The 26,844-nt window shown below is 49.0% G+C and overlaps 2 protein-coding genes across 6 annotated transcripts; both read right to left on the reverse strand.

Annotated features, from left to right (window-relative positions):
• Positions 1-3,028: 3,028 nt before the first annotated feature.
• On the reverse strand, positions 3,029-6,105 carry Tle7 (TLE family member 7). Of its 2 annotated transcripts, none has more exons than XM_090357013.1 (8): positions 5,813-6,105; positions 5,468-5,546; positions 4,984-5,193; positions 4,631-4,872; positions 4,357-4,498; positions 4,041-4,194; positions 3,599-3,672; positions 3,029-3,357 (listed from the first exon to the last, which is right to left on the reverse strand). In XM_090357013.1, exons 1-8 carry the CDS (start codon positions 6,103-6,105, stop codon positions 3,253-3,255), a joined length of 1,299 nt encoding a protein of 432 aa, XP_090213139.1. In that variant the 3' UTR covers positions 3,029-3,252. The 2 variants fall into 2 exon arrangements, with proteins under 2 accessions (XP_090213139.1, XP_090213138.1); XM_090357012.1 differs by having other exon boundaries at positions 5,468-5,552.
• A 7,968-nt stretch (positions 6,106-14,073) lies between these two features.
• Znf23 (zinc finger protein 23) lies at positions 14,074-21,981 on the reverse strand. 4 transcript variants are annotated; one of them, XM_090357305.1, is made up of 5 exons: positions 21,961-21,981; positions 20,180-20,239; positions 18,197-18,323; positions 17,600-17,695; positions 14,074-16,595 (listed from the first exon to the last, which is right to left on the reverse strand). In XM_090357305.1, exons 2-5 carry the CDS (start codon positions 20,213-20,215, stop codon positions 14,800-14,802), a joined length of 2,055 nt encoding a protein of 684 aa, XP_090213431.1. In that variant the 5' UTR covers positions 20,216-20,239; positions 21,961-21,981; the 3' UTR covers positions 14,074-14,799. The 4 variants fall into 4 exon arrangements, with proteins under 4 accessions (XP_090213431.1, XP_090213433.1, XP_090213430.1 ...); XM_090357307.1 differs by having other exon boundaries at positions 18,197-18,373; positions 21,961-21,978; XM_090357304.1 differs by lacking the exon at positions 21,961-21,981 and adding an exon at positions 21,744-21,827.
• Between the last annotated feature and the right edge of the window lie 4,863 nt (positions 21,982-26,844).

A 26,844-nucleotide genomic window follows, 5' to 3' on the forward strand; every position in this document is an offset into this window, starting at 1 on the left:
GGCTACTCTAACATGCTTCATTCCTATATTAGTTTTATCAACTCCATGAAACAATGATTGTTATTTTCTTGTGCCAGTACTGGGGTTTAAACTCAGATGTGTCAAGTTCTCCTGTAACTTTCTGTTGTTGTTCAAAGTTAGCATTCTACCACGTGAGCCACACCTCTGCTTCCAGCATTTTGCTGGTTTATTGGAGATAAGAGTCTCATGGGTTTTTTTGGCCAGGGTTGGCAAAGCTCAATCCTCAGATCCCAGCCTCCTGAGGAGTTAGAATTATAAGCATAAACCACTAGTGCCTGTATATTGGTATATTTATAATGCACATTATTTATAAACTAACTTGTGGGAAACTAGTATTATAAAGACATTAAAATGTGACATCCAGAAACAGAGGCCATCTTCTCACTTTGCCTGTTTCTGTCTCCCAGAAGTGCAGCAAAATTTTCCTTTTATGGATTTTGCGTATTTCTTAGAATTTCATTTCCTTATTGCTCTTATCAGAGTTTATTTTGGTTTGGGTTTGTTTTTTTTTATGGTATTAGTTACCAACCACCTACTATGACTTAGCCCTTATACTACTCCTGCTTTATGGAGGAGAAAGGGAGCACAGAGAGGTTACAGCGCCAAGCTCACACACTCTGTTCAGTACCCTACCTGCCTGGCTTCAAAACCCACACTGCCTCCACACCAGAAACAGACACTGGGCTTGGAAGCTAAGGAAGCAGAAACCAGGCTGCGAATGGGGAGCCCCTTCTAAGGGGTGAGTGGCCTCTAAGGGGGCCAGTGATATTTATCAATAGGAGGGCACTAGAGAAAACTTCTCTGGGGTTTTATACCCAGACAAACTGGCCCTTCAGAATACCAACAACATATCAATGCTTTAGATTATGCAAAAACACAACTACTACTGTTCCTCTTCTGTTGAGATGCAAAGTGTAGCAAGACTGTGTATGTGTATATATGTATACATACATGTATATATGTGTGTGTATATATGTACATGGAGCATGTATACACACATATCACAAATTATAGCAGATCTACAGACCACATTCTCCAGGCTTCAACTGTGCAGAAAGGCAAGCCTTCCCAGTGCAGGGGACAGGAGTTAGATGAGAAGCAAAGGGTGTGAGGGCTGAGAGGGATTGTAGGGCTGGCATACTAGCTAAGCTGCCCCTGTAATGGATTCCTCTACCCCCAGGGGACTCCACAGGTAACAGAAAGCAGAACAAGGACCATACTGTGACACAGAACTGCAACTGGGTGGTTTAGAAGCCTTGTTCAGGTCAAGCAGTGGTTGACTCAACCTCATCTTCCTCATTCTCCTGAGCCAGGGGAACGTGGAAAGTCCTGGGCTGGCACAGATGCTGTCCTTGGACCTCAGAGGTCCTGGTCTAATGGAGGCAGGCAGGCCTCACCCACAGGGGACCACCTGAAGCCACAGCATGTGCTAGGTACTTGTTAAGTGCTCTCCAAGCTTAGGGAACAATGATAGAATCAGTGTGAGAACTGTCTCAGTCTGTTCCCACTGGGGGGTTTTAAATTAATTCTTGAAGAGAGGAGGCCTTGCCAGGCATTATATTATTGCTTTTGTGAAAACAAGGGCTTAGTGGGTAAGTAAGCTAGCAAGTGTGAGGTCATCATCTCACCCTGTGATTTGAGGGTAAATCAAACCGACTTATTGAGACCAGCAGCATTGCTCTTCTGTTATGAGGATAACCCCTCCTCAGAGGGTGGGTATGGGCATGCCAACACTGGGACTTGAACTCACAGCCCCATACTCTCCTTCTGCCTTCTCACTCCTACTGGCTCCCTATCACTTGAGCCAGGCCTCCACTTCTGGCTTCCGGATGCTTAATTTGAAATAAGAGACTCACCTCATAATCCTCAGGTAGAGTAGGTCGGGTTACAGACATAAGCCCAGAGCCTCTGCTCCGAGGGGTTTGAGGGCTCTTCTTCTACCCTTCAAAACGAGATGTCCCTGTGTGCACCACGGAAGCAAAATTATCGAGACAAAGAGAAAAACAGGGGCAAGTCTGAATGAACCGTCACCTGTCCCCTCCCCTTGCCTGCTAGTCACCTAGGGGCCTTCCGGACCTGACTCCCGCTGTCTCCCCCGGCTCGGGCCCCAGCGGGGCTGGGGACCCGGCAGGCAGCGGGTCCCCGCTTTCGAGGTGCACTGGCCTCGACGGCGGTACCTTCCGGGCGCCAGGCATCCAGCACGCATCCGCATCCGGGACTTTTGTGGAGCCACGCCCCCCTGCCCACGTGTCCCCGCCGGCCACGCCCCTTCCACACCTCTCTGCAGGCGGCTTGTGCTGTGGCCTGGTGTCTTGAGGATGGAAGGCGCCCCGGGCCGCACGGCAGGCGGATCGCTGGAGGGCCCTGAGCTCGAGTCTCACAGAGGGCATGCTTCTCTTGCCGTGCTCTATGGGAGGTCACCCCGCAAGGGGCAGTGAGGTAAAAAAGAGGCGCCATGCTTCCCTACATGTGGGTACCCAAGTATGAACTCCCCTCTGTAGGACTGTGGGAAAAGAAGGGGGACCAAAAGAAATGTCAGTCACAGGGCTTCTCCCTTCAGGATCTGTAAAGGAGAAGGACAGCTTGCCGTGGGGGAGGGGGCATCTCTGGAGACAGGACGTGGCTTCCGCTGCTTCCGTCCTATCTGTGAAGGAGTTGTCTCCTAGACTGCAGGGCCAGGAAAGGATTTTCCAAATCTTTCCAGTTCCTGGCTGACTGAATCGACGCATGGTTGAGCCATGGATTCAAGATGGTACTTGTTCTTGTTTTCTGTTGCTGTTTGTTGGTTTTGTTTTCTTATAATTCCAAGAATTCCTTGATCCTTCCTAAAAGGTTACAAGGTAAACCACATCTGATCTAAGCTTCTCTCCCGCCCCTGGGAGACTGGAGTTCACACTCTCACCATTTGCTAAGCAGAAACATCACCCAGCCAGCACAGGGACTTCCTTTTGTTCATTGAAAGAAAGGAACATGAATCCAGGCTAATTTTGTGTTTACTTTGCCAGTTTATTCATTACAATTATATTTCAAAAACATCCCTATCCAAACTTAGAAATCAGTAGTAGAAAAACAACAAAGGAAAAGCCACAAGCCACATAATGGAGGTTTAGGAAGCGGATGGATAGTTTAGGGAGGGGATGGATAACCAGTCATCAAGGCTGAGATGGAGGAAGTACTGAAACTTTCTGGAACCCTGAGCTGAGATCTTCTTTGCGCCATGGCCCAGGATCCTCAATACAAGAGCTGGTAAACCGTGGCAGTATTCTTGGAGCCTGTGACCAGATACTTGTTGTCCGAGGAAATATCACAACATAGAATGTCTGAAGACTCCTCTGTCTAGAAGGGCAGAGGGGGTGAGGCAAGAACTGGTAGAACTGTTTCAAGGTTTCCAGAGACCCAAGGCTTGGTCTGCAAACAAGGCCAAGTCTTGGGGCTCAAGATGGAGCCCATGGACCCAGCGTCCCCTGCCCTATTCAATGCCAGCTCAGTGGTGGATCCTCTTAAATCCACCCAGTAGGATCAGGGGCCACAAGTACCCAGTGCTTCGAGTTTGTACACATGCCCTCCCTTCCCATACCTGAAACAACCGTTGTAGAGTTGGGGCTTCTATGCAATGGATTGACTCATCTTGTGTGGACACAAAATAGGTTCCTGGCAATGAAAGAATAGACAAGAAGGCCAGAGACTTGAAGCTGTGTTGTCATTCCAGTCTGCCCTCAACTAGACTGGGGACAGAGAGGACAACTCTTTGCTTCAATTTCCTGGTCTATGAGAATCAGAACCTAAGCCAGTCTCCTTATCTGCTGCAACCCTCCCACCACGACGAGGATCATGGGTATCACTGAAAGAAATGGACCACCACACAGGGCTTTGTGACTCTTCCTTCTGTCTGTATGAATCTTCTGTCATGCAGTACAAGAAGCTCTTATATTACAGAGAAAGGAAGATAAGAGGAAGACAATATGAAAGTGAACCCCCCACCCCAAACGTCTACGGCAGTCTCCTGGTATATCGCTCACCGCAGGAAGCAAACTTGAGGTTGTGGTGATGGGTGTATCTTTGGATCACAGCCTTAAACTTCTCCTCCCGGTGAGCATGCAGGATTACAATGTCGCTCATTTTCAGGCCCGCTAACACCCATTCCTCACCAGGGTCATGGGTTATGCACAGGATCTGGTTGGAAGATGGTTTGAGGTCAGTATTCCATGTTCCCAGGGCCCTCCTTACATGCTTGAATCTTGACCTCAGCCCCTGCCCCTGCACATCTACACATCCAAAGCCTCGTGGGGCGGGGGGGGGGGGGGTTGCAAGGGCCCCGGCATAGCTGACAGGTACCTCATTACTTAAATGATGCTGCTGCAGCCTCTGGTAACTCCTCAGGTCCCAGGAATACAAGATGGTGTCTTCACCGCCCGTCCAGAACTTGTGGCCTGTGATATCCACACAACGGGAGCCGTAGACGGGGACTTCATGTTTCCTGGTGGGAAAACAACTCACAGGTCCACAGACAGGTGTGGACCCACCTTGTGGCACCCAAGAGAGGAGAGTGGCACCTTGCAGACCAGCTCCCCTCAGTGCCTCACATGATTCTAGAGAGGACAGGCCATACCTGATTAAGATTTGGTTCTGCACGTCCCAGATCTCCACAAATCCTTTGAAGCAAGCCAGACAGATGTGGGCATCCGAGGAGATGGCGAGGGAATAGCAAATGGGGCCTGTTGAGGCCAGCTGTGCCTTGACTTGGGGTGTGGGCGCCAGGTCCCAGAGGGTCAGGGTCTGGGCCACGCCCCCGGTGATGAGGCTCTGCTCGTCGGGGAAGAGCTTGCAGGTGAGGACCCGGTTCTGACGGTTCTGGAGCAACAGTGCACACGCGCGCTGTGCCCCTCACAGCACTGAAGACTGAGGACCTGTGTTCCCCCCACCCTGCCTCCCCGCAAAGCCCCGGGCCTCACAGCCCCTCACCTGAAAGTCCAGCTGGGCCTGCGGGGCCCTGTCCGAGGCGTGCAGAGCGCTGTCATCCCACACCCGGATGTAGCCCGAGCCACACGTGTACACATGGTGGGGGGCGCGGCTGACAGCAATGGCGCTGACCCTCTTCCCGTGGTGGAGCATGCCCACCTTGCAGAAATCGCCTGGGGCTCTCCTGACCTTCACTTCAGCCGGGACGGGGGGCTAAGGGGAGAACAGCGTAGGGGGCAGTGAAAGGGTGGCAGGCTTCCTTCCTGCCACCAAACTCCTGAACATCAGAGCAGATCTCAGACCAGAGCCTGGTCCGGGATGCCCCAGAGAGAGCACCGTGACACCACGACCCCACCATGCTGGAGGCCAAGCTTATCAGGATGGTGGGCCACGCCCGACAGCCTGGTTCAATTATGTAAGCATGTATAGACACCCCCCACTTCTCAACTGACAGAGGGAGGGGGAACACAGCCAAGAAGGTGCTTACGATAGTTCTGAGGAATGACCAGACGTCTCTGCTGAGAGATGGTGACATATAGGGCTGGCCTGCAGAGAAACAGCAATACCTACCACTCACAGACAGGGAAAAGACAGTTCTCTCCACCCAGGGCCCCCCATTCTGGGTTCCCAACCCGAGGTCAGGCTTGGGTCCACCACCCCTTTCTGCCCCCATGTCACAGCCAGTACTTACCAAACGTGGCTTCTGGTAGAAAGCTTTGACAGATTGGAGAGAGGGAGGAGACAGCATGAAGCAAAAGCTTCATGCCCGGAGCCCCCTCTCCCAAGGGCAACTTGTGGGGGCGGGGAACCTCACCATTCATCAGAGACCTACCTGGGGCCAGTTTTGTCCTTCGGTTCTCCCTCTGAGAACCACATGGCCTGAAGTCCAGATGTGTCCCTGGTCTGGAGGTTCCACTGTTCCTGCGTTATATTGGTCAGTTCCTGATACACAGGGCCGTGCTGTGTGGGGGGCAGTGGAGGCCCCCCATAATCACTGCCCAGCTGGGGCTGTCCTCGCTGAGGCTGGGGAGCTATTGCAGAGCTTTCCCGCAGATTTCTCCTCTCCACTCGTCTGTCGTGAATCCTAAGTATCTTAAAGGAGTCTGCTTCCTTCTCCTCAGCCATGTTCTTGATCACCGGAGTTCTGAAACACCGGGCCTAGGGGGTAGAGAAGCAGACAGACTCGGTACCCAGAACCTGGGCACCCCATTTGCCCTGCTCCCCTGTCGCAGGATAGAGACAGAGGCAGAAATGGGGATGCCCTGTGCGAGGTCTAGAAAGGTCTGTGAATGTCTCCTTGCATGTGAGGCCTCAAGAGATTGGCTGCCAATGGGACTTTCTTACACATCGACTCCATTTCCAGTCACAGAAAAATCAAACTCGCCCTTTATTCTGTTGTCCACATTTCAGAAAGAGGGTTCGTTCTCGATACACATGAAAAGTGCAGGGTCACAAGAAATCTAAACTGGGTTCCTGTCCCCCAGGCATACTAGAAAGGGAAGCCTGGGGGAATTCAAGACTAGAAGCTCAAACACAAAGATGTTCTATTTGATGGGACAAGGGTACAGATGAGGGAGAGGTCAGGAGATACTGGTAATTCTGAGAAGTGAATGGAATCAGGCACGTCGAATGCTCTACATTGCATGAGGCTAAAAGTAAAGACTCAACAAATGCAAGACAGCACTATTTGTGGATGATGCCAGGAACCAGAGTTCTAAGGACTTAAGGTAAAGCAAGGGTTTTCCCACAGGAAAATTCCATCACATTGTCTGCCCAGTAGCTTGCCCTGTAGAGATTCTATCAATCAGCACAGCATAGCAGAGGTGTAGGGGCACAACAGTGGGATGGAAGCAGACATCTTCCAGTTAAGAGAAATGGCCTGGAGCCTGGAGTTTGGCCTAGTGGTAGAGTGCTTGCCTAGCATGCACGAAGACCTGGGTTTGAGTCCTCGGTACAGTATACATAGGAAAAAGCCAGAAGTGGTGCTGTGGCTCAAGTGGTAGAGTTCTAGCATTGAGAAAGGCCAAAGATAGTGCTCAGGCCCAGGACTGGCAAAAGAGAGGAAGAGAGAGAGAGAGAGAGAGAGAGAGAGAGAGAGAGAGAGAGAGAGAGAGAGAGAGAGAGAGAGAAAATATGGCCTGACAGCTAAGCTTAATCCTGGGCTCTCACTGAAGGTTCCAGAAGGCTCCAGGGAGGCCAGGGCTGTGTGTCTGATCTGGAAACAAATGTACTCATTTTATGTCACACAACTGTTCATGCCACTTTGTTTGGGGTTGTCTGTATATGTGTTCATATGTGCATGTATGTGTATTGTGGCACTGGGGTTCAAACACAGGGCCTTGCATATGGTAGGCAAATGTTTTATCACTGAGTTAGCCCAGGCCACATTTTTTTTTTTACAAGTCCTGGGCTTGAGCTCAGGGCCTGAGCACTGTCCTTGGACTTTCTCAAGGCTAGAGCTCTACCACTTGAGCCTCAGCACCACTTCTGGCTTTTATTCTATGCATGTGGTATCGATTGCATGCTAGGCAAGCACTCTACCACTTGGGCCAAACTCCCAGCTCAAGGGCACATTTTATTAATTAAAAAAAAGAGCTCAAAGTAGGTAAACATAAGGCTTATGACCAGACATCTATAAAAGCCGAAGAGGCGGCTCAACCTATGCCTTGTGTGGTTTACTTTCCTTCCTTACCATCAGACGAAAGAAGGCACCACTGATCATAACTATCAAGATATCGTGCCAGGCGCTGGTGGCTCACACCTGTAATTCTAGCTACTGAGAAGGCTGAGATCTGAGGATCACAGTTCAAAGCCAGCCTGGGCACAAAAAAGTCCATTGGACTCTTATCTCCAATTAACCACCAGAAAACAGGAAGTGACACTGTGGCTCAAGTGGTAGTTGAAGAGCTCAGGGACAGCACCCAGGCCCAGAGTTCAAGCCCCAAAACCGACAAAAAAAAATATTTGCCTTCCACCCCGTATTTCCAATTTAAGGAATTTATCCTCTAAGTCCACCCACATATATGCAAAATAACACACGTGTGTGTCAGAAAATTACATCATCATTTGTGAAAGCAGATCATTGTACAAAACCCAAGCAACCACAAGAAAAGACTGATGAGATAGTTACAGCATACCACACAGTGGAATAGTACTTGACTGTGAGAAAATCACAAGGACAAGTGCACTGGCATGGAAAATTCTGATGTGCATTAATAAGTGGTAGAGGGAATGCAAAATTCAGGACAAGGTGCAAAAGATATGACCTTTGTATATAAGAGACAAATTAAAATTTATCTTCATATATGCTTGCACATGCACAAGAAAAATGAACAGCTGTTTGTCTTCGAGGGATAGAAATGGCAGACAGAAAAGAAGACTGGGAGATTTGTTGCTGCAGGTTTGGAGGTGCTTTTTGCATACTTCTGAATAGTTCCATCGAAGTTTTAAAACATTACGCTGAAGTCTATCTCGTGTAACTTTCCCCACATGATTCTCAATTAGCTTATTTAATTTTTAGTTAATTTCCCCTGAGACACATCAGGTTTCCTTTAACAGGAATACAGGAGGAATGCCTGAAACACAGGTACTGTGTAGCTTGCATGATGGGGACCCCAAATAGCTGGTAAACCCAGTCAGCGCCCACACCCCGCTTATGGAGGCTGGGAAAAGCATAACATTCATGTGGCAACTTAACCCCAAGAATATATGACCTTCAGAGGGAAATGGGGACAAAAACATAAGAAGGGATATCAATGGGTGAGAAGTAATGCACCTTCTAGCTGGCAAATAGAACTGTAACCCCTCTCTACACTGAAATAGCAAATAAAAAAAAGAATATATGACCTTCAGCCAGGCGAGGTGGCTCATGCCCATAATCCTAGCTACTCAGAAGGCTGAGATCTGAAGATCAAGGTTCAAAGCCAGCTCCAGCACAAAAAGACCTGAGACTCTTATCTCCAATTAACCTCTAGAAAATGGGAAGTGGGGCTTAGAGCAAGGATAGGGTGGTAGCCTTGAGCTGAAGAGCTCAGGGACAACGCCCAGGCCTAGTTCAAGCCCCATGACCTACAAAAATAAACGAGAGAGAGAGAGAGAGAGAGAGAGAGAGAGAGAGAGAGAGAGAGAAAATATGACCTTCTAGGAAGAGGTCCCTTACTTCTCTTTCTCCGAGCTGGAAAGTCAGAGACCCCCTTCCCTGGCCAACACTTTATTCCAAACCCTCAACACAAAATACAGGTGCTGAGGCCTCCAAGCCAGCGAGACTAGCACCCACAAATAGCCTGTGGCAAGAAACTCACCTCTGAAGGCTGAAGGTCAAATGCCAGAGATGGAAAATGAAGGGCAGCAAAGACTCACTTAGGCCTAGGAACTTTCCCTAGCTCTGGACCCTCCTTTCCATCTCTGGCACTGCCCCTCAGCCTTCAGCGCTGCTGTTTTTAAACCCTAGCCCTGTATCCGGCAGCCCTAGCTGGGAATGGGGGCCAGGTGTCTGAGTCCTGGAAAGCTGGTTAATCACGCAGGCTGACATTTCCATTCCTACTTGACTCTTGGGGTGGAAGACAAGATGGAAATCCCCAGGTAAATACATTCCAGGAGGTGAGATGCAGTGAATAACCTCTGTGAGCTAAGTCTTTAGTCTGGGGAGCCTTGCAAGAGTTGGGGTTTAGGCAAAGCTGAGCCGGGGCTCTAATTCCCAGGTGAACACTCTGCTCCTGAGGGCTGACCTCCACTGAAGCCCTCAATGGGTGATTAGGGGAACTGATGGTTTGCTTCGTGGGGAAGGAGGGAGTTTCTTTTGATGAAAACTTCTCAAACAAGGGAAGACTTCATAATGGCAGACTTCACATTGCTAGGGGGGTGGAAAAATAACCAAAGCAACACCAGATTGGGGGGGGCACAAATTGGAGGCCCTCTGATCCCATCCCCCCCACTCCTTTTCTTCATCCAGCAGCAAATTCCAGGCAGTTTATTTGGCCTGGAGCTTTCTTACTTTTGCTCCCCTACAAGAGTTAGTGAGCTGCAGGTCCCCCCTTCCCAGGGCATCAGTCACGTGGGAAAGGGGAGGGGGCACCCCCAGTGTTTGAATGGCCAGCGTCCTGGGGAGGGGGGGGTCCTGGTTTGTAGGAGGGTGATGGGGATTCGAACCACAAAACACCGGCTCGTCTGCAGATCTTGCCGCTTTCCTGCCTGGCTCGTGCTCCCCCGGGGCCGCGGCCGCCGAGCCTGGCAAGGGAGAGCCCGGGCCTCCCAGGGCGGACCCGGAGGCCCGCAGGGCGCAGGACCCGAGCGGAGCCCTCGCGGCGGCCCCGGGGGTCCGGGCCTGTCCCGGGGAGGGGGGCGCGGGTTCCAAGCCCCCCCTCCTCACGCGCCCCCCTTCCCGGGGAGGGCACCATGGCGGCCTCCGCGCCCACGTGGCGCCTGGTTCTTCCCACCCCGGCCCGCCGGCCGTGCAAGCCCTGGCGCTGCAAGCCCTGCACGGGGACCCAGTCCGCGCTCGGCCTCCGCCCCGCGGCTCTGCTTCGCTCTCCTCCTCCGGCGCCCGCCATGGCCCGGGCACCCGGCGGGCCCTGCTTCCCACCGGGCGCTGCAGGGCCGGGCGGCCGGGCCGGGCGGGGGGCGGCCCAGGCCTCTGCCTCTCTGCCATCTTCGCTTCCACCCCGGGCGGCCCCACGTGACGGGCCGTCCCCACCCCGGGGGCCCTGGATCCGGGGTGGGAGGGGGGGCAGCTGTTGCAGGACGTGGGCCTCGTGTGGCCGAGGCGACCCGGGGGCCGGCCACGCTCTCCCTGCTGCCGTGCCGGAGGCTCCCGCGCGGCCTCGGCCCCACGCGGGCGCGCGCCGCCCCCCAGGGTGGAGGGGGGATGGGAGCTGCTATGGCTGCTGCGCGCCCCCGGCCCCACCCGCACGGCCCGCGCCCCCTGCGCCCTTCCCCTCCGAGGCCAGCTCGAGGCTCCGGGCGCGAGCCTCGGACTCCAGTCCGGTGGATGGTGGAGGCCCTCGCGGGGCCCACGCTGCGCCCCCAGAGGCCCAGGGCCGCGCCTGGGCCCCGCCGGGGCCCTCCGCGCCCATCCTGGCAGCCCGTGGGCTTTCAGGGAGGAACCGCTGGCAGACCCGGGGGGTCGAGGCGGACACGGGAGGCCCGGGGCAGAACAGCCCCTTACCGTGGTTGGTCGAGGGTGAGCCCCTGGGGCCCGAGGCCGCCAGGGGGGGAGGCTCAGTGCGAGGTGCAGTCCGGGAAGGCTTCCTGGAGGCCCGGCTGGGGCTGCGGGTGGAGGGATTTCGGTGGCGGGGAAGAGGCTGGGGAGCCACACCTGGGGAACGTGGCAGCCACTTGGGGACCCGAGCCCGGGGAAATCAGGCTGGAGTGGGAGGGAGGTTCCGGCCCTGAGCATGGAGAGGGCCCGGAGGCTCCGATCCCAGGCGGGAGCCCCCAGGAGGCCTGGAAGGTGCTGGAGGTTCTGGAAAGCCTGCGTCTGCCGCGCTTGGGCCTGAGGTCTTCCGGGCCTCGCTCCTCGCCTCCCCCTTGGCCGAGGATGGCCAAGCGCAAGGGCCGGAGACATTGTGGACCAGAAGGGGACGAGGGGGGGCAGGGTCCCCCCGTGCCTGGCCGGATAGCCAATAGCAGAGCCGGTGGATGAGAGGCTGGGAGGACGCGGAGGCTGCTGGCCGCCTTCTTCTCAAGGGACCCTGGAATCCATGGACCTTCCCTGCTCAACCTACTGCACCCCTCATGAGCCTCCCAGCTCACCCACCCACAGGTGACCCAACAGCCATGTTGGCCTCTGAGTTTCCATTTCCTCTCGTGACCAGGCCAGGGTAGCCAGCACGCCACTCCCCACGGATGACATTCTGGGATGGGAGGGCAGCCAGCACCCCGCACTCCACAGGGACAGAGGCCCCTGATCCAGACTCAAGGAGGACGACTTTAACCCGTACCCCCCCACCACCACCCAGGGCTAAAAAGCTCTCATTTTGTGTCCAGGGCTGAGGCTTCTCCCTATCCACTTGGGCTTAGGGGTGTGAGTCACAGCCATGGGGGACTGGCCCTGGGTGTTGTGGCCCGGTCACTTCATGTGCTTATCTCCAGGGTCTGAGCAGATGGACACCACTGGACAGTGAAAACCCCACAGGGTGGGGAGCAAAACCAGGAGCTGTCAGGCAGGAAGAACCTCCAGAGTCCCGGGTGCAGGCCATCCCTGCGCTCACCAGGAGCCTAAGGCTCAGAGGTCCAACTTCGCGGGGTACATGGGGGACACCGGGCTCTCTCCTCAGTGACTTTTTTTAAAGATTTTATTAACACTGATTTTTACATATTTCAAATGTCATGTTTACTCACTTTTCTTGGGCAGGTCCTAGGGCTTGAACTCAGCGCCTACGTGTTGTCTCTGAACGTCTTTAACTCTACCATTTAGACCACACGCCACTTCTTTTTTGGTAGTTCAGTGAAGTTCCAGACTCTCCTGCCTCGACTGGCTTCAAACTGTCATCCTTAGCTCTCTTACGTGGCTAGGATTACAGGCATGAGCCACCAGCACCTGGCTTCTCAGTGACTCTTTAATCTTTTTTACAGTTCCTGCCTAAGTCCTATGGGTCCTGCAGGGAGCAGGGCCGTAGGACTTCCCATGTACCCCCAAACACCACTGGACTCATCCCCAAGACCTGCAGCAGCCATCTGTGACCTGGGAAGGTGAGGGTTAGGCCTGGGCACCTGCTCTCCCCACCAGGACTAGGTAGGTGAAAGACCATCCTTCCCGGGGCCTCAGCGCATTGTCTGGGATGCCCTGATAGTCAGGGCAGGTAATGAAGGGAAAGAGGGGCCCAGCTCTCCTCCGTCCTCTCCCCTCGTGTGTTCTGGGACTTCTAGTCTGTCTTTTCCTATGGCTGGTTGCCAGATGAGATGTACAGAAGGGCACCCAGCGTGAGGTTACCGGGTCACTGGCTTCCTCTCAGGAATAGCCAACACAAGCCAGCCACGGGAGCTACAGGAAGAAGGATGTGAGTGGGGCTCCCTGCAAGGCCTGCCATGAGTGCCTCTTGATATGGGAACTCTGCCTGTGCCCATGTGTCTTTATGCTTGTGGGAGGGATTTGGGAGCTGTGTGTTGTGACTGTGCAGCAGATAATTTGGCTCTCACAAACACACCTGAGAAGAGGTCTACCATCCCATTTTACAAGGGTAAAATGAAGGCCCAGGGATGTTACATATCTTTGCATTGTTGAAATTTCTCTGAATACTGGGTATTACACTTTTTTTTTTTTGCCAGTCCTGGGCTTGAGCTCAGGACCTGGGCACTGTCCTTGGACTTTCTCAAGGCTACAGCTCCACCACTTGAGCCTCAGGACCACTTCTGGCTTTTTCTGTGTATCTGGTACTGAAGAATAGAACCCGGGTCTTCATGCATGCTAGGCAAGCACTCTACCAGTAGGCCAAACTCCCATCCCCTAGATATTACGCTTTTATGTCACAAATTTTACGAAAGTATTGTCACTCTTCTATTTTAACATTACTTTGGTATATTTAAAACAAAAACATACAGAAGATTTCTTTGACTAAATGCAATAATTATTTCCTTATTGCTGGCTTCTTCCTTGCATCTGATACTTTCAAAGGTTTTCTAGATAGTACATAAAATTACTCATCCTTTTCCTTTTCAAAAATTTTTATTGTCTTTCCTTTTTACAAAAGTAGTGCATGCTTATCAAAAGTTAAGCATAAATATATTAATTCAGGTAATGGAATATTTGTTTTTGTGCTGGTCCTGTGGCTTCAACTCAGTGACGGAACACTTTTTTTTTTGGACTCAAGGCTATCGCTCTACCAGTTCCACTTCTGGCTTTTCGGGTTAACTGGAGGTAAGTTTCACAAACTTTCCTGACCTGGCTGGCTTTAAGCATGATCCTCAGATCTCAACCTCCAGAGCAGCTAGGATTACAGGTGTGAGCCACAGATACCTGGCTTTAAGTCTTTCTTTTGTGTCAGTCACGGGGCCTAGACACCGTCTAGCTTTTCTGCTCAAGGTTAGTGCTCTACCACTTTGACCCGCAGCTCCTCTTCTGTTTTTCTGGTGATTAATTAGTCTTAGCCAGGCTCAGTGGCTCACACCGGTAATCCCAGCTACTCAGGAGGCTGAGATCTGAGGATCCTGGTTCACTAAAGTCTGTGAGACCCTTATCTCCAATTAACCACCAGAAAAGCAGAGGTGGCTCTGTGGCTCAAGGAGGAGGGTGGTAGTCTTGAGCTGAAGAGTTCAGGGACAAAACACAGGCTAAGGGGTAGGGGAGTAGCCTTGAGCTGAAGAGCTCAAGAACAGTGCCCAGGCCTAGAGTTCCAGCCCCACAATAGGCAGAGAAAAAAATCTCCCAGACTTTCCTGCTCTGATTGGCTTTGAACCATAATCCTTGAATCGCAGCCTTCTGAGTAATTAGGATTACAGGCATGAGCCACCAGCACTAGGCTTGAAAATTTTATAATATGAATTTCTCTATTTAGTAACATTCATCTTTTATTGGTCTCCTTTTATTCAATTATCTTTTGGTAGTCCTCAGTGGAGTATTATAATTTTCTCTGTACATATACTGCAAAACAATTGTTTACTCCTTGAAAATCTACCTTTCTTGATGCTTCTAGGGGTTTTTCTCATTTCCTGACTGGTACTGACAGAAAAATTAGAGATAACATTTTAACTGGCCATCTATTCCTGACTGCATGAAACAGGAAAGTCTTGTTTGAAGACTCCACATTCATTTCCCTTTCAGGGCCTTTTCCCAGGGTAACTGCGACCCACTGTGGCATTAACCTTCCTTCTTCACTCTTCTTGCTACTCCGGCTTTGCTTCATTATGGACACTCTGGTGCTGATTAAGTTGGAAGCTAAACCTAAAGGCCTTCCGACATACTTTGCACACATAGGGCTTCTTCCAAGTATGGACAGTCTGGTGTATGATACAGTCAGAACTGACACTGAAGCCTTTGCCACACTCCACACAGCGGAATGGCTTCTCCCCGGTATGACTTCTCTGATGGCGGATTAAATGGGCATTGACATGAAAAGCTTTGCCACACTCCTTACACTGGAAGGGTTTCTCCCCAGTGTGGATTCTCTGGTGCACAATGTAGTCAGAGCTACAGCTGAATGCTTTCTCACATTCCACACACTTAAAAGGCTTCTCCCCAGTGTGTATGCGCTGGTGTCTGGTTAACTTGGCATTGATGCTGAAGGCTTTCCCACATTCTTTACACTGGAAGGGTTTTTCCCCAGTGTGGATTCGATGGTGATCCAGGAGGTTTCTTTTGGATGTAAAGCATTTCCCACACTCGTTACACTGGAAGGGTTTCTCTCCAGTGTGAATTCTCTGATGCTGCATTAATTTGGCATTGACGCTGAAGGCCTTTCCACACTCCCTGCACTCGTAGGGCTTCTCTCCAGTATGGGTTCTCACATGCTGCCGGAGCTGCGAGTTGCACCTGAAGGCTTTCCCACATTCGCAGCACGAGTATGGCTTCTCACCCGTGTGGATCCTCTGGTGCTGGATTAATTTCCCTTTGACACTAAAGGCTTTTCCACATTCACTGCATGCATAGGGTTTCTCACCGGTGTGGATCCTCTGGTGTTGAACGAGCTTTGCATTGTTACTGAAAGCTTTCTCACACTCGGGACACTGGAAGGGCTTCTCTCCTGTGTGGACACTGCGGTGCTGCCGGAGCTGGGAGCTGCACCTGAAGCCTTTCCCACACTCGCTGCACTCGTAAGGCTTCTCTCCAGTGTGGATTCTCTGATGCTGGATTAATTTTGCATTAACATTGAAAGCTTTCCCACAGTCATTACACTCATAGGGTTTCTCTCCAGTGTGGACCCTCTGGTGTATAATATAGGCAGAGCTGCAGCTGAAGCCATTTCCACACTCCCGGCACTGATAGGGCTTCTCTCCTGTATGGGTCCTCTGGTGCCTGCTTAGGCTCCCGTTGACGCTGAAGGCCTTCCCACACACCTTACACTGGTAAGGCTTCTCCCCGCTGTGGATTGCCTGGTGTGTGAGATAGTGGGAACTGTAGCTGAAACATTTCCCACACTCCACACATTTGAAGGGTTTCTCTCCACTATGATGTCTTTGATGCCAGATCAATTTTGCATTGATGCAGAAGGCTTTGCTATAGTCTGAGCACTGGTAAGGCTTCTCAGTATAGCTTTGTAGATGCAGATTAAGCAGAGAGTCACATCTAAAGGTGTCTGCTGAGTCTTCACATTTCAAAAGTGTCTCCCCAATATTAGTTATTTTATGCTTAATAAGTTTTGTATCATAACTGAAGGCTTTCCTCAGTCCTGTACACTCGGGGTGTCGCTCTCCAGGACAGATTGGAGGACACTGAAACAGGCCTGGACTCTGACTGGTGAAACACTCTTGTGTGGGGCTCGCCTCTTTTTTCACCGTTCTATCTGTGGTGCTGCTGTTCTCCCTCTTCACACATTCTGTTGAGTGCAGTTCCTGCTGCTGTCGTACTACACAGACTGCTGGAAAATCTGTTTCATGGGAAAAGTCCCTATGAAGTTCAATCGATGTACTGTCTTTTTCTTCACATGTTTCCTTTGTCAAATTACTGCCAGTCTGAAGATTAACTATAAAAACAAACAAATAAAAAACCAAAAACCAAAATAAAACACAAAAGAACCATGTTAGAAAACATGTACCTAGTAGCAGAAATAAATCTATACATGCTATATGACAAGGCATCCAAAATATTAAGTGGAAAATAAGACACAGTAGAATTCATTAGTGAAAAAAAAAAGTATTCAGGAGCTCACAAGTGCTCTACCATATGAGCTATGCTTTAGTTTTTCACCTTTTTTTTTTTTTTTTTTTTTTTTTTTGCCAGTCTTGGGCTTTAATTCAGAGCCTGAGCACTGTCCTTGGGCTTTCTCAAGACTAGAATTCTACCACTTGAGCCACAGTACCACTTCTGGCTTCTTCTATGTATGGAGTAATGAGGAATTGAACCAGGCCTTTGTGTATGCTAGGCAAGAACTGTACCACTAAGCCAAACTCCCGACCCCTCACATAAGCTCTTGAGCATTTTGCCCTGATCAGGTTTAAACCTTCATCCTCCCACCTCCTGGACTACTGGGAACTCAGCTTGCTCACCAAGACAGGATCTTGATAACTCAGTAACCTTTTACTTTTGGTCTGGAACTGCAATATTTCCATCTTCACTTTCTGAGAATCTGGGATTACTAAATTGGAACTACATGTATGAGCCACCACTCAACCAAGAAAATTTTTAAGAACATCAACTCTACTGACATGGGCCTCACGCCTTTGCCAGCCTAGAGCGTTTGATTTCTGACCCAATTAATGTACAAACAGGTATGGACTTAATATTTATACTTTCAGCTAAAATGGGTGTTTTGTAAACTTTATTTCTACAGGCTACTGCCTGTAGAATGAGATACAAATATGATCAGAAACTGGACCCAAGACTTCCTCACTAACAATCTGAACATTGGAAAGACTGGTAAGTGGGCCTTGAGTTCAAGCCCCAGCAAAAAAAAAAAAAAACACTTGCATGGCTGGTCAGTAAATATGGCATGTTTGTATGTTGCTGGACAATATGTTCCTTTCTTACCAGTCCCGAAGTCGTGGGGACCCATTCCAGTTCTAGTGACCAGCTCATCTCCTTCTTCCAATTTTAAGATCACAGCAGGTTTGAGAAGAGGAAATCCTGGTTTGGGAGGAGATAGGAGAGATGAATAATCTCTTACAGATGAGCTCCTAACCTCTCCTCACACTCCTGTGGTGGGAAAGGAAAATGAGAGCTCTGGGAAAGGTGAGGGTGCAATGAGAAGGATGAGAATGTAGGTGGACCAAGATGGGAGAGTCTACCCACAGGAACACCACTCTTAGACCTAGACCTAAAGTACTCTGCAAGACCAGTGAGATCCTTACAGTAAAGTAAGGGGGCCTAAAGATGCCCTGTAGAAGAAGTTAACCATTTTCACAATGTGTCTAAAACATAGCTTCCCTAGGGCAGGTCAAAAGTATATATTAGTCTTAGCAAAGGATCTGGGGTTTGCCCTTCCCAGCAATCTATCAAGAGATTAGAAATGGACTAGAGGGGTTCATGGAATGAAGATTGGCAGATTACACCTATAACGTGACAGAAAAGGGAGCTTGGGAAACCCAAAATGGCAAATTTTGAATGGTAGGAAGACAGCAGCCTTACCAAGGGAGGCCACGTTCCCATAGTTCTCCAGCATCACATCCCTGTACAGGGCCCTCTGTGCGGTGGACAGGCCATCCCATTCCTCCTGAGTGAAGTACACAGCCACATCCTCAAAGGTCACCGACTTCTGAAACAACAGGTTCCCGCTGCCCTAGGGCCAATTCCATGGCTCAGGCCCTAAGTGAGGGGCAGAGGGCAGTATAAGGGTGTGGGGAGGGAGCTTGTTACTTTTTTTTTTTGCCAGCGATGGGGCTTGAACTCAGGGCCTGGGCACTGTCCTTGGGCTTTCTCAAGGCTAGTGCTCTACCACTTGAGCCACAGCACCATTTCTGGCTTTTTCTGTGTATGTGTTACTGGGGAATCAAACCCAGGGCTTTGTGCATGCTAGGCAAGTACTCTACCACTAGGCCACGCTCTGGGCCCCAAGAAAGAAATTGTGAAAAGCACATTAATAAGAGTTGAGAAAAAAAACACCAGGAAAGTAAACTAGGGAAGCTCAATGCTGCCCAAGCTAGGAATATCTGAACACACACATCTTTTAGTGTCCTCTCCTATTCAATGTCTCTCAAGACCTCACTGTGTCTCTAGTAAGGTGTAGGAGGGAAGAGTCCAGCCTTGAGAACACTCAGGACAGTGTCCAAGCCCTGAGTTCAAGCCCCAGGACTGGTTTAAAAAAAAAAAAAATCTCATCACATTACAACACTGCTTCCTCAGTTCTTGTATGGATTAGCAGTCATAACCACGTAACTTGGTGATTAGGGACAGCATATTACTTTCCTTTGCCACCATTTCTTTTTGGCAGAATGAATGTTTAACATAGCACCTATCAGCTAACATCCAATAGTGGTGTTAGGCCCTACCTCGCATAGCACCTGTCACAGAGGATAGAGGTCCACGCGAAAGGCACAATAATGACGCTGTAAAGCCTGTAGCACAGTCAGCCTCAAACCACACTGCTGGTGTTACTGCAACTACAACTATTCCCAGACTGGAGTCTATAGAGACCATGGATGAGTCCCTTGAAGGGTATGCAAAACCTGGTTTGGGGGGGAAGAGTCAAAGACTCTTATCAGAAACATGAAATCTGGCCAACCAAGCTAGGTGCCAGTGGTTTACATTTGGCATCCTAACAAAATCAAGAAGCTAAGATCTGAGGACTGAGGTTAGAAGCCAGGCTAGGTAGGGAAGTCTGTAATACTCTTTAGCTCCAATTAACCACTAAAAAGCTGGAAGTGGAGCTGTGGCTCAAATGGTCGGGCACTAGCCTTAAGCAAAAAAAGCTTAAGGACAGTACTCAAGCACTGAATCCAAGCCCCAAGATTGGTGCGCCCTCCCCTCAAAAAAATCTGTCTGCGTAAAGCATCATATGCCTATAATACCAATACTTGGGAGCCTGAGTCAGGTAGATTAGAAGTTCAAGGCCAGCCTGGGATACATATTGAGACTCAAATAAACAACAACAAAAAAAACAAAACAAGAACATAACTGTGAAGTCTGAGCCACCATACCCTAAACTCTGGAAGCTTTACAAGAACACCATGAGACATAGCCCCATAAGAATTTCTGACCTTCTCCCCCCTTGACCCCAGTCTCTATCACCTTCCCCTTTCGTCCTCATTGGTCCTGCTCCTTCTCTCACCTGCCACTGACAATCCCAAACTTATGTAAGTCTCCTCCACTCACATTCGTGCACAGAGCAGCCCACCAGGGCAGCTTCTGTGGTCCCATTTACTTACAGCCCTCTGCTGGAAGTGCTCCTATACAGAGGAGCAGAGCCCTTCACTGTGCTCCCAACAGGGATCACTTCTCGCTGCCTTCACCAATATACTGGCCCAGTCTCTGCCACTCCTCCACTTCCACCTTTCCCACAAGTTCCTCTGGCACATGGATACAAGTTCCAGCCTAATGGTCACCAGCAACATCCTCAGCTCTCAATCTGAAGGGGCCCAGAGGAAGAACTGAAGATGCCTCCACACAGCTCACCTGGGGCCAAGCTGTCAGGAGCTTGGCTGTCATCATCTGCTCTCTCTCTGAGGACTAGAGCTGAGGAAAAACAAGAGAGATGGGGAATTGAAGCAAACCACAGGAGCAACACAGAAGGCCTGAGGCCCAGGCAATGGCACCCAGACAGCAGAAACGGAGCTGTCTTCTCACTGGCTCACTGCCCAGGACTTCTAGATGCCACTGATGCCCTAATACTCCCTGCAAAGAACCCAGGATTTGACAGTTCTGACAAACATCCTATAAAATTGTGTATGCAAAATGCATGCAGAGCCTAAACATAGAACATTTATCAACAATTCAAGAGATATTCTTAAGGCTTTTTATTCATTTCTTTCTATAAATAAGTTTCATACCCAAACACATGGCAAGAGAACACAGAACAATGTGAATGAATTTAGGAACAAATGCTAAATTATGCATGTACCAGACAACAACAGATGCTAAATGATGTCACTTATATAAAAGCTCAAAAGCCACAAAAAAGCCTGGTGTTGGTAGCTCATGCTTGTAATTCTAGCTTCTCAAGAGACTGAGATCTGAGGATCACGGTTCAAAGCCAGCCCAGGCACAAAAGTCCGTGAGACTCTTATCTCCAATCAACCACCAGAAAACCAGAAGTGGCCCTGTGGCTCAAGTGGCAAAGTGTTAGTCTTGAGCTGAAGAGCTCAGACACAGTGCCTAGGCCCAGAGTTAAAGCCCCAAGACTGACAAAAAAAAAAAAAAAAAAAGATGTTTATGGGCAACAACAAAATTCGAGACAGTCATTCCCTTTAAGGTGGAAGGCCGAAGTTGAATGACGAACACAGAGAGATGTGGCAATATTCTTTCTTCACAGGGTGATGTGTTCATGGTGATGACTTTGCTAATATCTATGTACTTTTTTTTTTTGATGTAAGATTTTACGTAAGATTTTCGACGTAGTTCAGGCTGACTTTGAATTTACTATGTAGCCCAGGCTATCTTTGGACTCTGGATCCTTCCGTCTCAGCATCAGGAGTAACTGGGATTACAGGTGAGCACTACCACACCCGGTTTATATTCCCAGATATACACAACCAGGAAGGGATAGATGTGAGGTCCCCAAACGAAATACACACAAGAGCAAATAAACCCAACTATATTGTTAGTGTATAACCCAACCACGTTAAGGAGACGAGTGACTCTGGAAAACGGGACTGCCAAACAGTCAGGGCTCAAGGTAACATCTGCATCCACTGTACTAATTTTTTTTTTCCTACGAGGGTATAAACTAGAAATGCTGAAACCACTGTATCTGTATTCTAAAGCCGAGGAGATTCCTATTCACACTGAAGATGTCGTTCAGACATCGCTGTCCCCCTTCAGCCCGGGAACCCGAGGGGGCTGATACCGCTTCGGCCCTGGCCTCGCGCGGGGCTCCTGTTCCGGGTGCGGGGACCGGTGGGCGGTCTTGTTCTCTCGGCCCGGATTCACGGCCCTGGGTCGGCCACAGAACTCGCGATCTTCCCTGCGCGACCTCAGCTGGTACCGGCGTGTGACCGTCCGGCCAGCGCCCCGCAGTTACCTCAGCCCCCGGCGGGGTCCACGCGACCTCCCGGGCCGGCCCAGCGCAGCAGCGCCGCGACGGCGGCCTTCCCCGGTCAGAACAAACGCGCCGCGGGTCCGAAGCCTCCGCGAGGGCTCGGTGAAGCCTCCCCGGACCTCCACGCGCTCCTCGCCACCACCCGCGGCGCCCTCCCAGTGCGCCTGGCCCCCGGCCAGACGCGCAAAGCCGCACTCACGTCCGCGGCCCGCAGCTTCGCGGCGCAGCCGGAAGTGCGTCATCAGGAGGGCCGAGCCCCTCTAGGAGCCGCGCCGCTCCTCTCGGTGGTGCTCTGGCCCCGCCCCTGCGACCCAAGGCCCATCCCCACCCCGAGGCCTTCTCCCTCCCCTGCGGCCTGCCATCCATCACCAGCCAACCCCAGCCCTTCTCCTCTGCCCCTTTGCCTACAGGTTTGACCAAATAGATCATGTGCTGGCAGTCTCGGTCGTCTCTTTTTAGATAAATATTTTATAATATTCACTTTATTCCTGCCATAAACCTCATTAAAAAAAAATGGCCTATACACTCCTGAAAAACTGCATTTTAAAACTGTTGGCTTCTTAATTCTGATTAAGTTCTAAATACTAAGTCCCAGAGATTGTAATTAGAGATTCCCTCATTGAACCACTTGTTCGTTAAACTTGTCCTTTAAAATATGATGTACACATAAAAAAAAACTGTTGGCTTCTATGTAATAAAAGAGAAACACAAGGATTATAATTTGTAATAAGCAATAATACCTTGATCTGAGTTTGGTTGGAGACCTAATAAGGTAGTCTGTACTTGCCAGCACACACAGAATTTTGAGTGTCATAGTCATAAAGTTGTGTCTGCTGGTGTCTCTAAAACTCATAAAAGTGCTATCCAAAATAATGAACATGTTTGGGAGAAGCTCTGAGTGAAACACAAGGTGATTCCCTTATGAATACGGTATGTTTATGCATAGAATAACAACATATAATAAAACTGCTGGAAAATTATCCAGAAAACAGGCTCTAGCCTTGGCTGATTTGTAGAGTTTTTCATCTACAAGAACTCAAAGATAGTAACATTTCCTTTACTAATTGTGAATTATATTAATAATTCAATATATAATTGAAAAATACATGGTAGACAAGGTCTGATTCACAGAGCAAGAAAAGAGTATAAATTTAGCAATAATTACAAAGATGGTTGTTTAAAAAGTAAAATACTGGGACCAGGAGTTTAGCCTAGTGGTAGAGTGCTTGCCTAGCATACACAAAGACCTGGGTTCAACTCTTTGGTAGGGAGGGCAGGAGGGGAAAAAACTGGAAGAAAACAAAGGAAGAGGTGACAGAGTTCAAGAAGAAATGTACTCATTACCCATCTGACATGTTAACTGAAACCTCTCTGCACATTACCTTCACAATAAATGTTAAAATAAAGCAAAATACTCAAGACTAAAAAAAAGTAACTAGCACTAACCTACCCCAAATTGCATATTTGTCACAAGTAACATCAATATGAAAAGTAATTTCTTATTCTTTTTTTTTGCCAGCTCAGTGGTAGAGCACCAGCTTAATAAGTATAAGACCCTAAGTTCAAATTTCAGTATAACCAAAAACAAATCTTAAAAAAAGAATGGACAACTAGATTTACCAGACAAGAATTAAACTAAAGGAAAGAGCAATGGCTTTAGAGGATTGCAGTCACCAGGCACAAAAGCCAAGGTCTCCAGAAACTTCAACAGGTAACCCCCTCAATGGGGTTGTTTTTGTGCCAACCAATTACCGAGGAAACCATACCGCTGTCCACGGTGCTAGCCCTGCCTGGGCATGTGGCCATGGAGCTCTCCAAGGTTCTTAGTGTGGCCTCAGAACCATTGTTTTCAAACCAAAGCCTGATCTCCAGACATCTTCCTTCGAGCTCAGAACACACAGACAGGAATCCCTTGGTGGTCTGGTTTCTGCCTGCATTTGCATGTCACCATACCTCAAATCTAGACAAGTCCAGAGATGAGAATCTGTTGTAGATACCTATAGCCAAGGAAAACTCTTCTTTGACATTTTTTTAATGCTTTAAAGATTTCTGTAAACAAAGTATTTTTGTTGTATTTTTTATCAGTCCTGGGGCTTGAACTCAGACCCTGGATGCTTCCTTAGGCTTTCTCAAGGCTAGTGCTCTACCACTTGAGCCACAGCACCACTTCTGGCTTAAACAAGTTATTTGACTTTAAAAAGTAAAAATAGACAGGAACTTATTGGTAATAACGAATTACCTCAACATAATTTAGAAACAATAGAACTATAATAAATTGGAAAGTTCTTATATTTCAAGTGCTTTATTTAGCCACCATAAGCCATCCTTCTGAGTTACCTTACATATGCATCTAGCCATGCAAATGCCTTTGCTCTGAATTTCTCTTTATGAGCTATGAAATTCTTTGTTTACTATGTAATTTTTTGCCTGTCATGGGCTTGAGCCCAGGGCCTGAGCACTGTCCTTGAGATTTCTCAAGGCTAGAGCTCTACCATTTGAGCCTCAGTACCACTTCTGGCTTTTTTCTATGTATGTGGCATGGAGGAATCAAACCTGGGTCAAAGATTCCATTTCACTGAAACAGAATAAAACTTATGTGTTTGTATTTTATCCATGTCCTTTTGGGTGACATCAGCATTTAAATACAACTGACGAAATAAAGAACTCCAGAAAACAAACATATTTTTTGTTCTGGCCCTGAGGCTTGAACTCAGGGCCTGGCCACTGTCCCTGAGCCTTTGTGCTCAACATCCCGTATCGTGAGCCACACCTTTATTTCTGGCTTTTGTGATGGTTAATTGGAGATAAGAGACTCATGGACTTTCCTGCCCAGGTTGGCTTTGAATCACAGTGCTCAGATCTCAGTCTCCTAAGTAACTAGGATTACAGACACGAGCCACCAGCTGCTGGAAGAAACTGAAGTTTTGACATGAGCCGAAGTCCCACTTGTAAAGCAGGCTTGAGATCAGGAAGGAACATGGAGGTGAGTAGAAAGGAGTGCCTTGGGGCCAGGCACAAGCATTTCAAACCTGTACCCTTAGCTTCTTGAGAGGCTGAGACTGGAAGGACTGATGTTTGAGGCCAGCCTGGGTAGAAATGTTCTGAATCCCTCCTCAGAGGAGAAGCCAACGAAAGGCAGATCCCATTCATGTACTGTCCTGGCGAAAAGGCAGGCCTAGCTCAAAATGAACCAGCAAAAAAACAAGGTCTGTGGAAGGGCTCCATGGTGCCTGCCTAGCAAATGCAAGGTCCTGAGTTCAAGTATCAACTCTACCAAAAAAGGGGAAAATAAATCGTGTCTTGGAGAACATAGAGGTGGAGTTTTATGGAAAGAGATTCATTGGTTCAAATGCAGTAATAGAGATGTGTTAACAAAACAGGGAACATATATAACAGCACCGCCTCGTGGAAACAAAAGGAGACAAAATAATCAGCCTTCCTCTTGCTTTCACTTGGTGTTCTTTTGACTTTTCCTAGCTGAAAGCTCTTGGGTCTCAACTTCTCTTTCTCATAAACCTGTACACATACACATACACATACACACACACACACACACACACACACTTGTGTATGCACATGGATTTTGAACAGCCTTCAGGTATTTGTGTGTGCATACTTACTCTTTTAGAATTGCCTGGGTTCTTTTACCTCTTTATATTTTAAGCTCCTTTTTAGATTAAAAGCCTTGGATCTCTGCTTACATTGCCATGTCTTGGCTCTGAACACCTTGTCTGACGGATCATCCAGACCACCCCTTCTGCCCAGTGGACCACACCTCTGCCCTCTTACTGGCAGCCCCATTTTTTTCTCTTTTTTTAAACCTAAAGCTCATGTCGTCTGTACCCTGAAAATGAACTGAAATTTATCTCCTATAGTATACTCATTGTTGAATCAGACCCTATTCTTGCATGCAAGCAGGGGAAGGAGACTAACAAGCTCCAACAGGTTGCCTTTATCCTAAGTATTAGGCTTCCTGGTGGACATGACTCACGTTGACATGACTCATTGGTGCCATCTAGTGTCAGCAGGAAAAATCTCAGCTAGCTCTGCAAATGACCTGAAATGTAAAAAGTCTCTCAGAATCCTCACCTCAACCCCTCTGGCAGAGCCAAGAGTTGTTTTCCTAATTTATAGTTTACCTTTCAACTTTCACAATAATTGATCCTTCTTTTACATTATTGAGATAAGATGGGTGTGCAATAAATGCAACATTTTTTTTGGAATGTAAGATGAGTTTTGATCAGCAGAGAACAAAAGTGACACAAATCCTGTCCACAGCCACTTGCAGCAGCAGCAGAGCCTGGAGAGCAAGCTCTTCTGTGTCCTGGTTTGTGTGAGCCTGCCAGGACACCTAGGCACACACTCAAGAGATAGAAATGCTTGTGGACCTGAACACCCCCGATCTCGTCTGATCTCGGAAGCTAAGCAGGCTCGGGCCTGGTTAGTACTTGGATGGGAGAAATGCTTGCGGACAGATTGTTTGGGTTTGGTCTTTGAGCCTTCTGTCCTGTGTCTTCTCTCCTGGTTTAGGTCTCTCATTGGCTCAAGTTCCTTGTTGACAGCATGCATGCAGGCTCACTGGCTTTGCTAGGCTCTCAAGTTCCCAGCTTTCCTCCTTCCAAGTCTCCTGGACGGAAAGGGACATAAGCTTATTAGATCGAGTGTGTAGACCTGTCTGTCCATCTGGCCCATGATATTTCCATTCATACTGAACTACTATTAAATTACAGTCCATAAAAACTTACACTAGGCCAGGAGCTGATGGCTCATGCCTGTCATCTTAGCTACAAAGGAGATTGAGATTTGAGGCGCATGGATTGAAGCCAATCTGGGCAGAAAGTCAGAGATCTCCTACTAACCAGCAAAGAGCTGGAAGTTGAGCTGTGGCTCAAGTGGTTGAGGGATAGTCTTGAGTAAAAAGACTAAGGCACAGTGCCCAGGTCCTAGATTCAAGCACAAATGTATGTGCATGTGCACGTACACACACACACACACACACACACACACACACACACACACACACACACACACAAAGCTTATTCCAAAATTCCCGGGACTTTCCACCATGATACACTTCCCAAAG

The sequence above is a fragment of the Megascapheus bottae genome, chromosome 24 (genome assembly GCF_031878675.1).
Source record: "Megascapheus bottae isolate mThoBot1 chromosome 24, mThoBot2.hap1, whole genome shotgun sequence".
Lineage (NCBI taxonomy): Eukaryota > Metazoa > Chordata > Mammalia > Rodentia > Geomyidae > Megascapheus > Megascapheus bottae.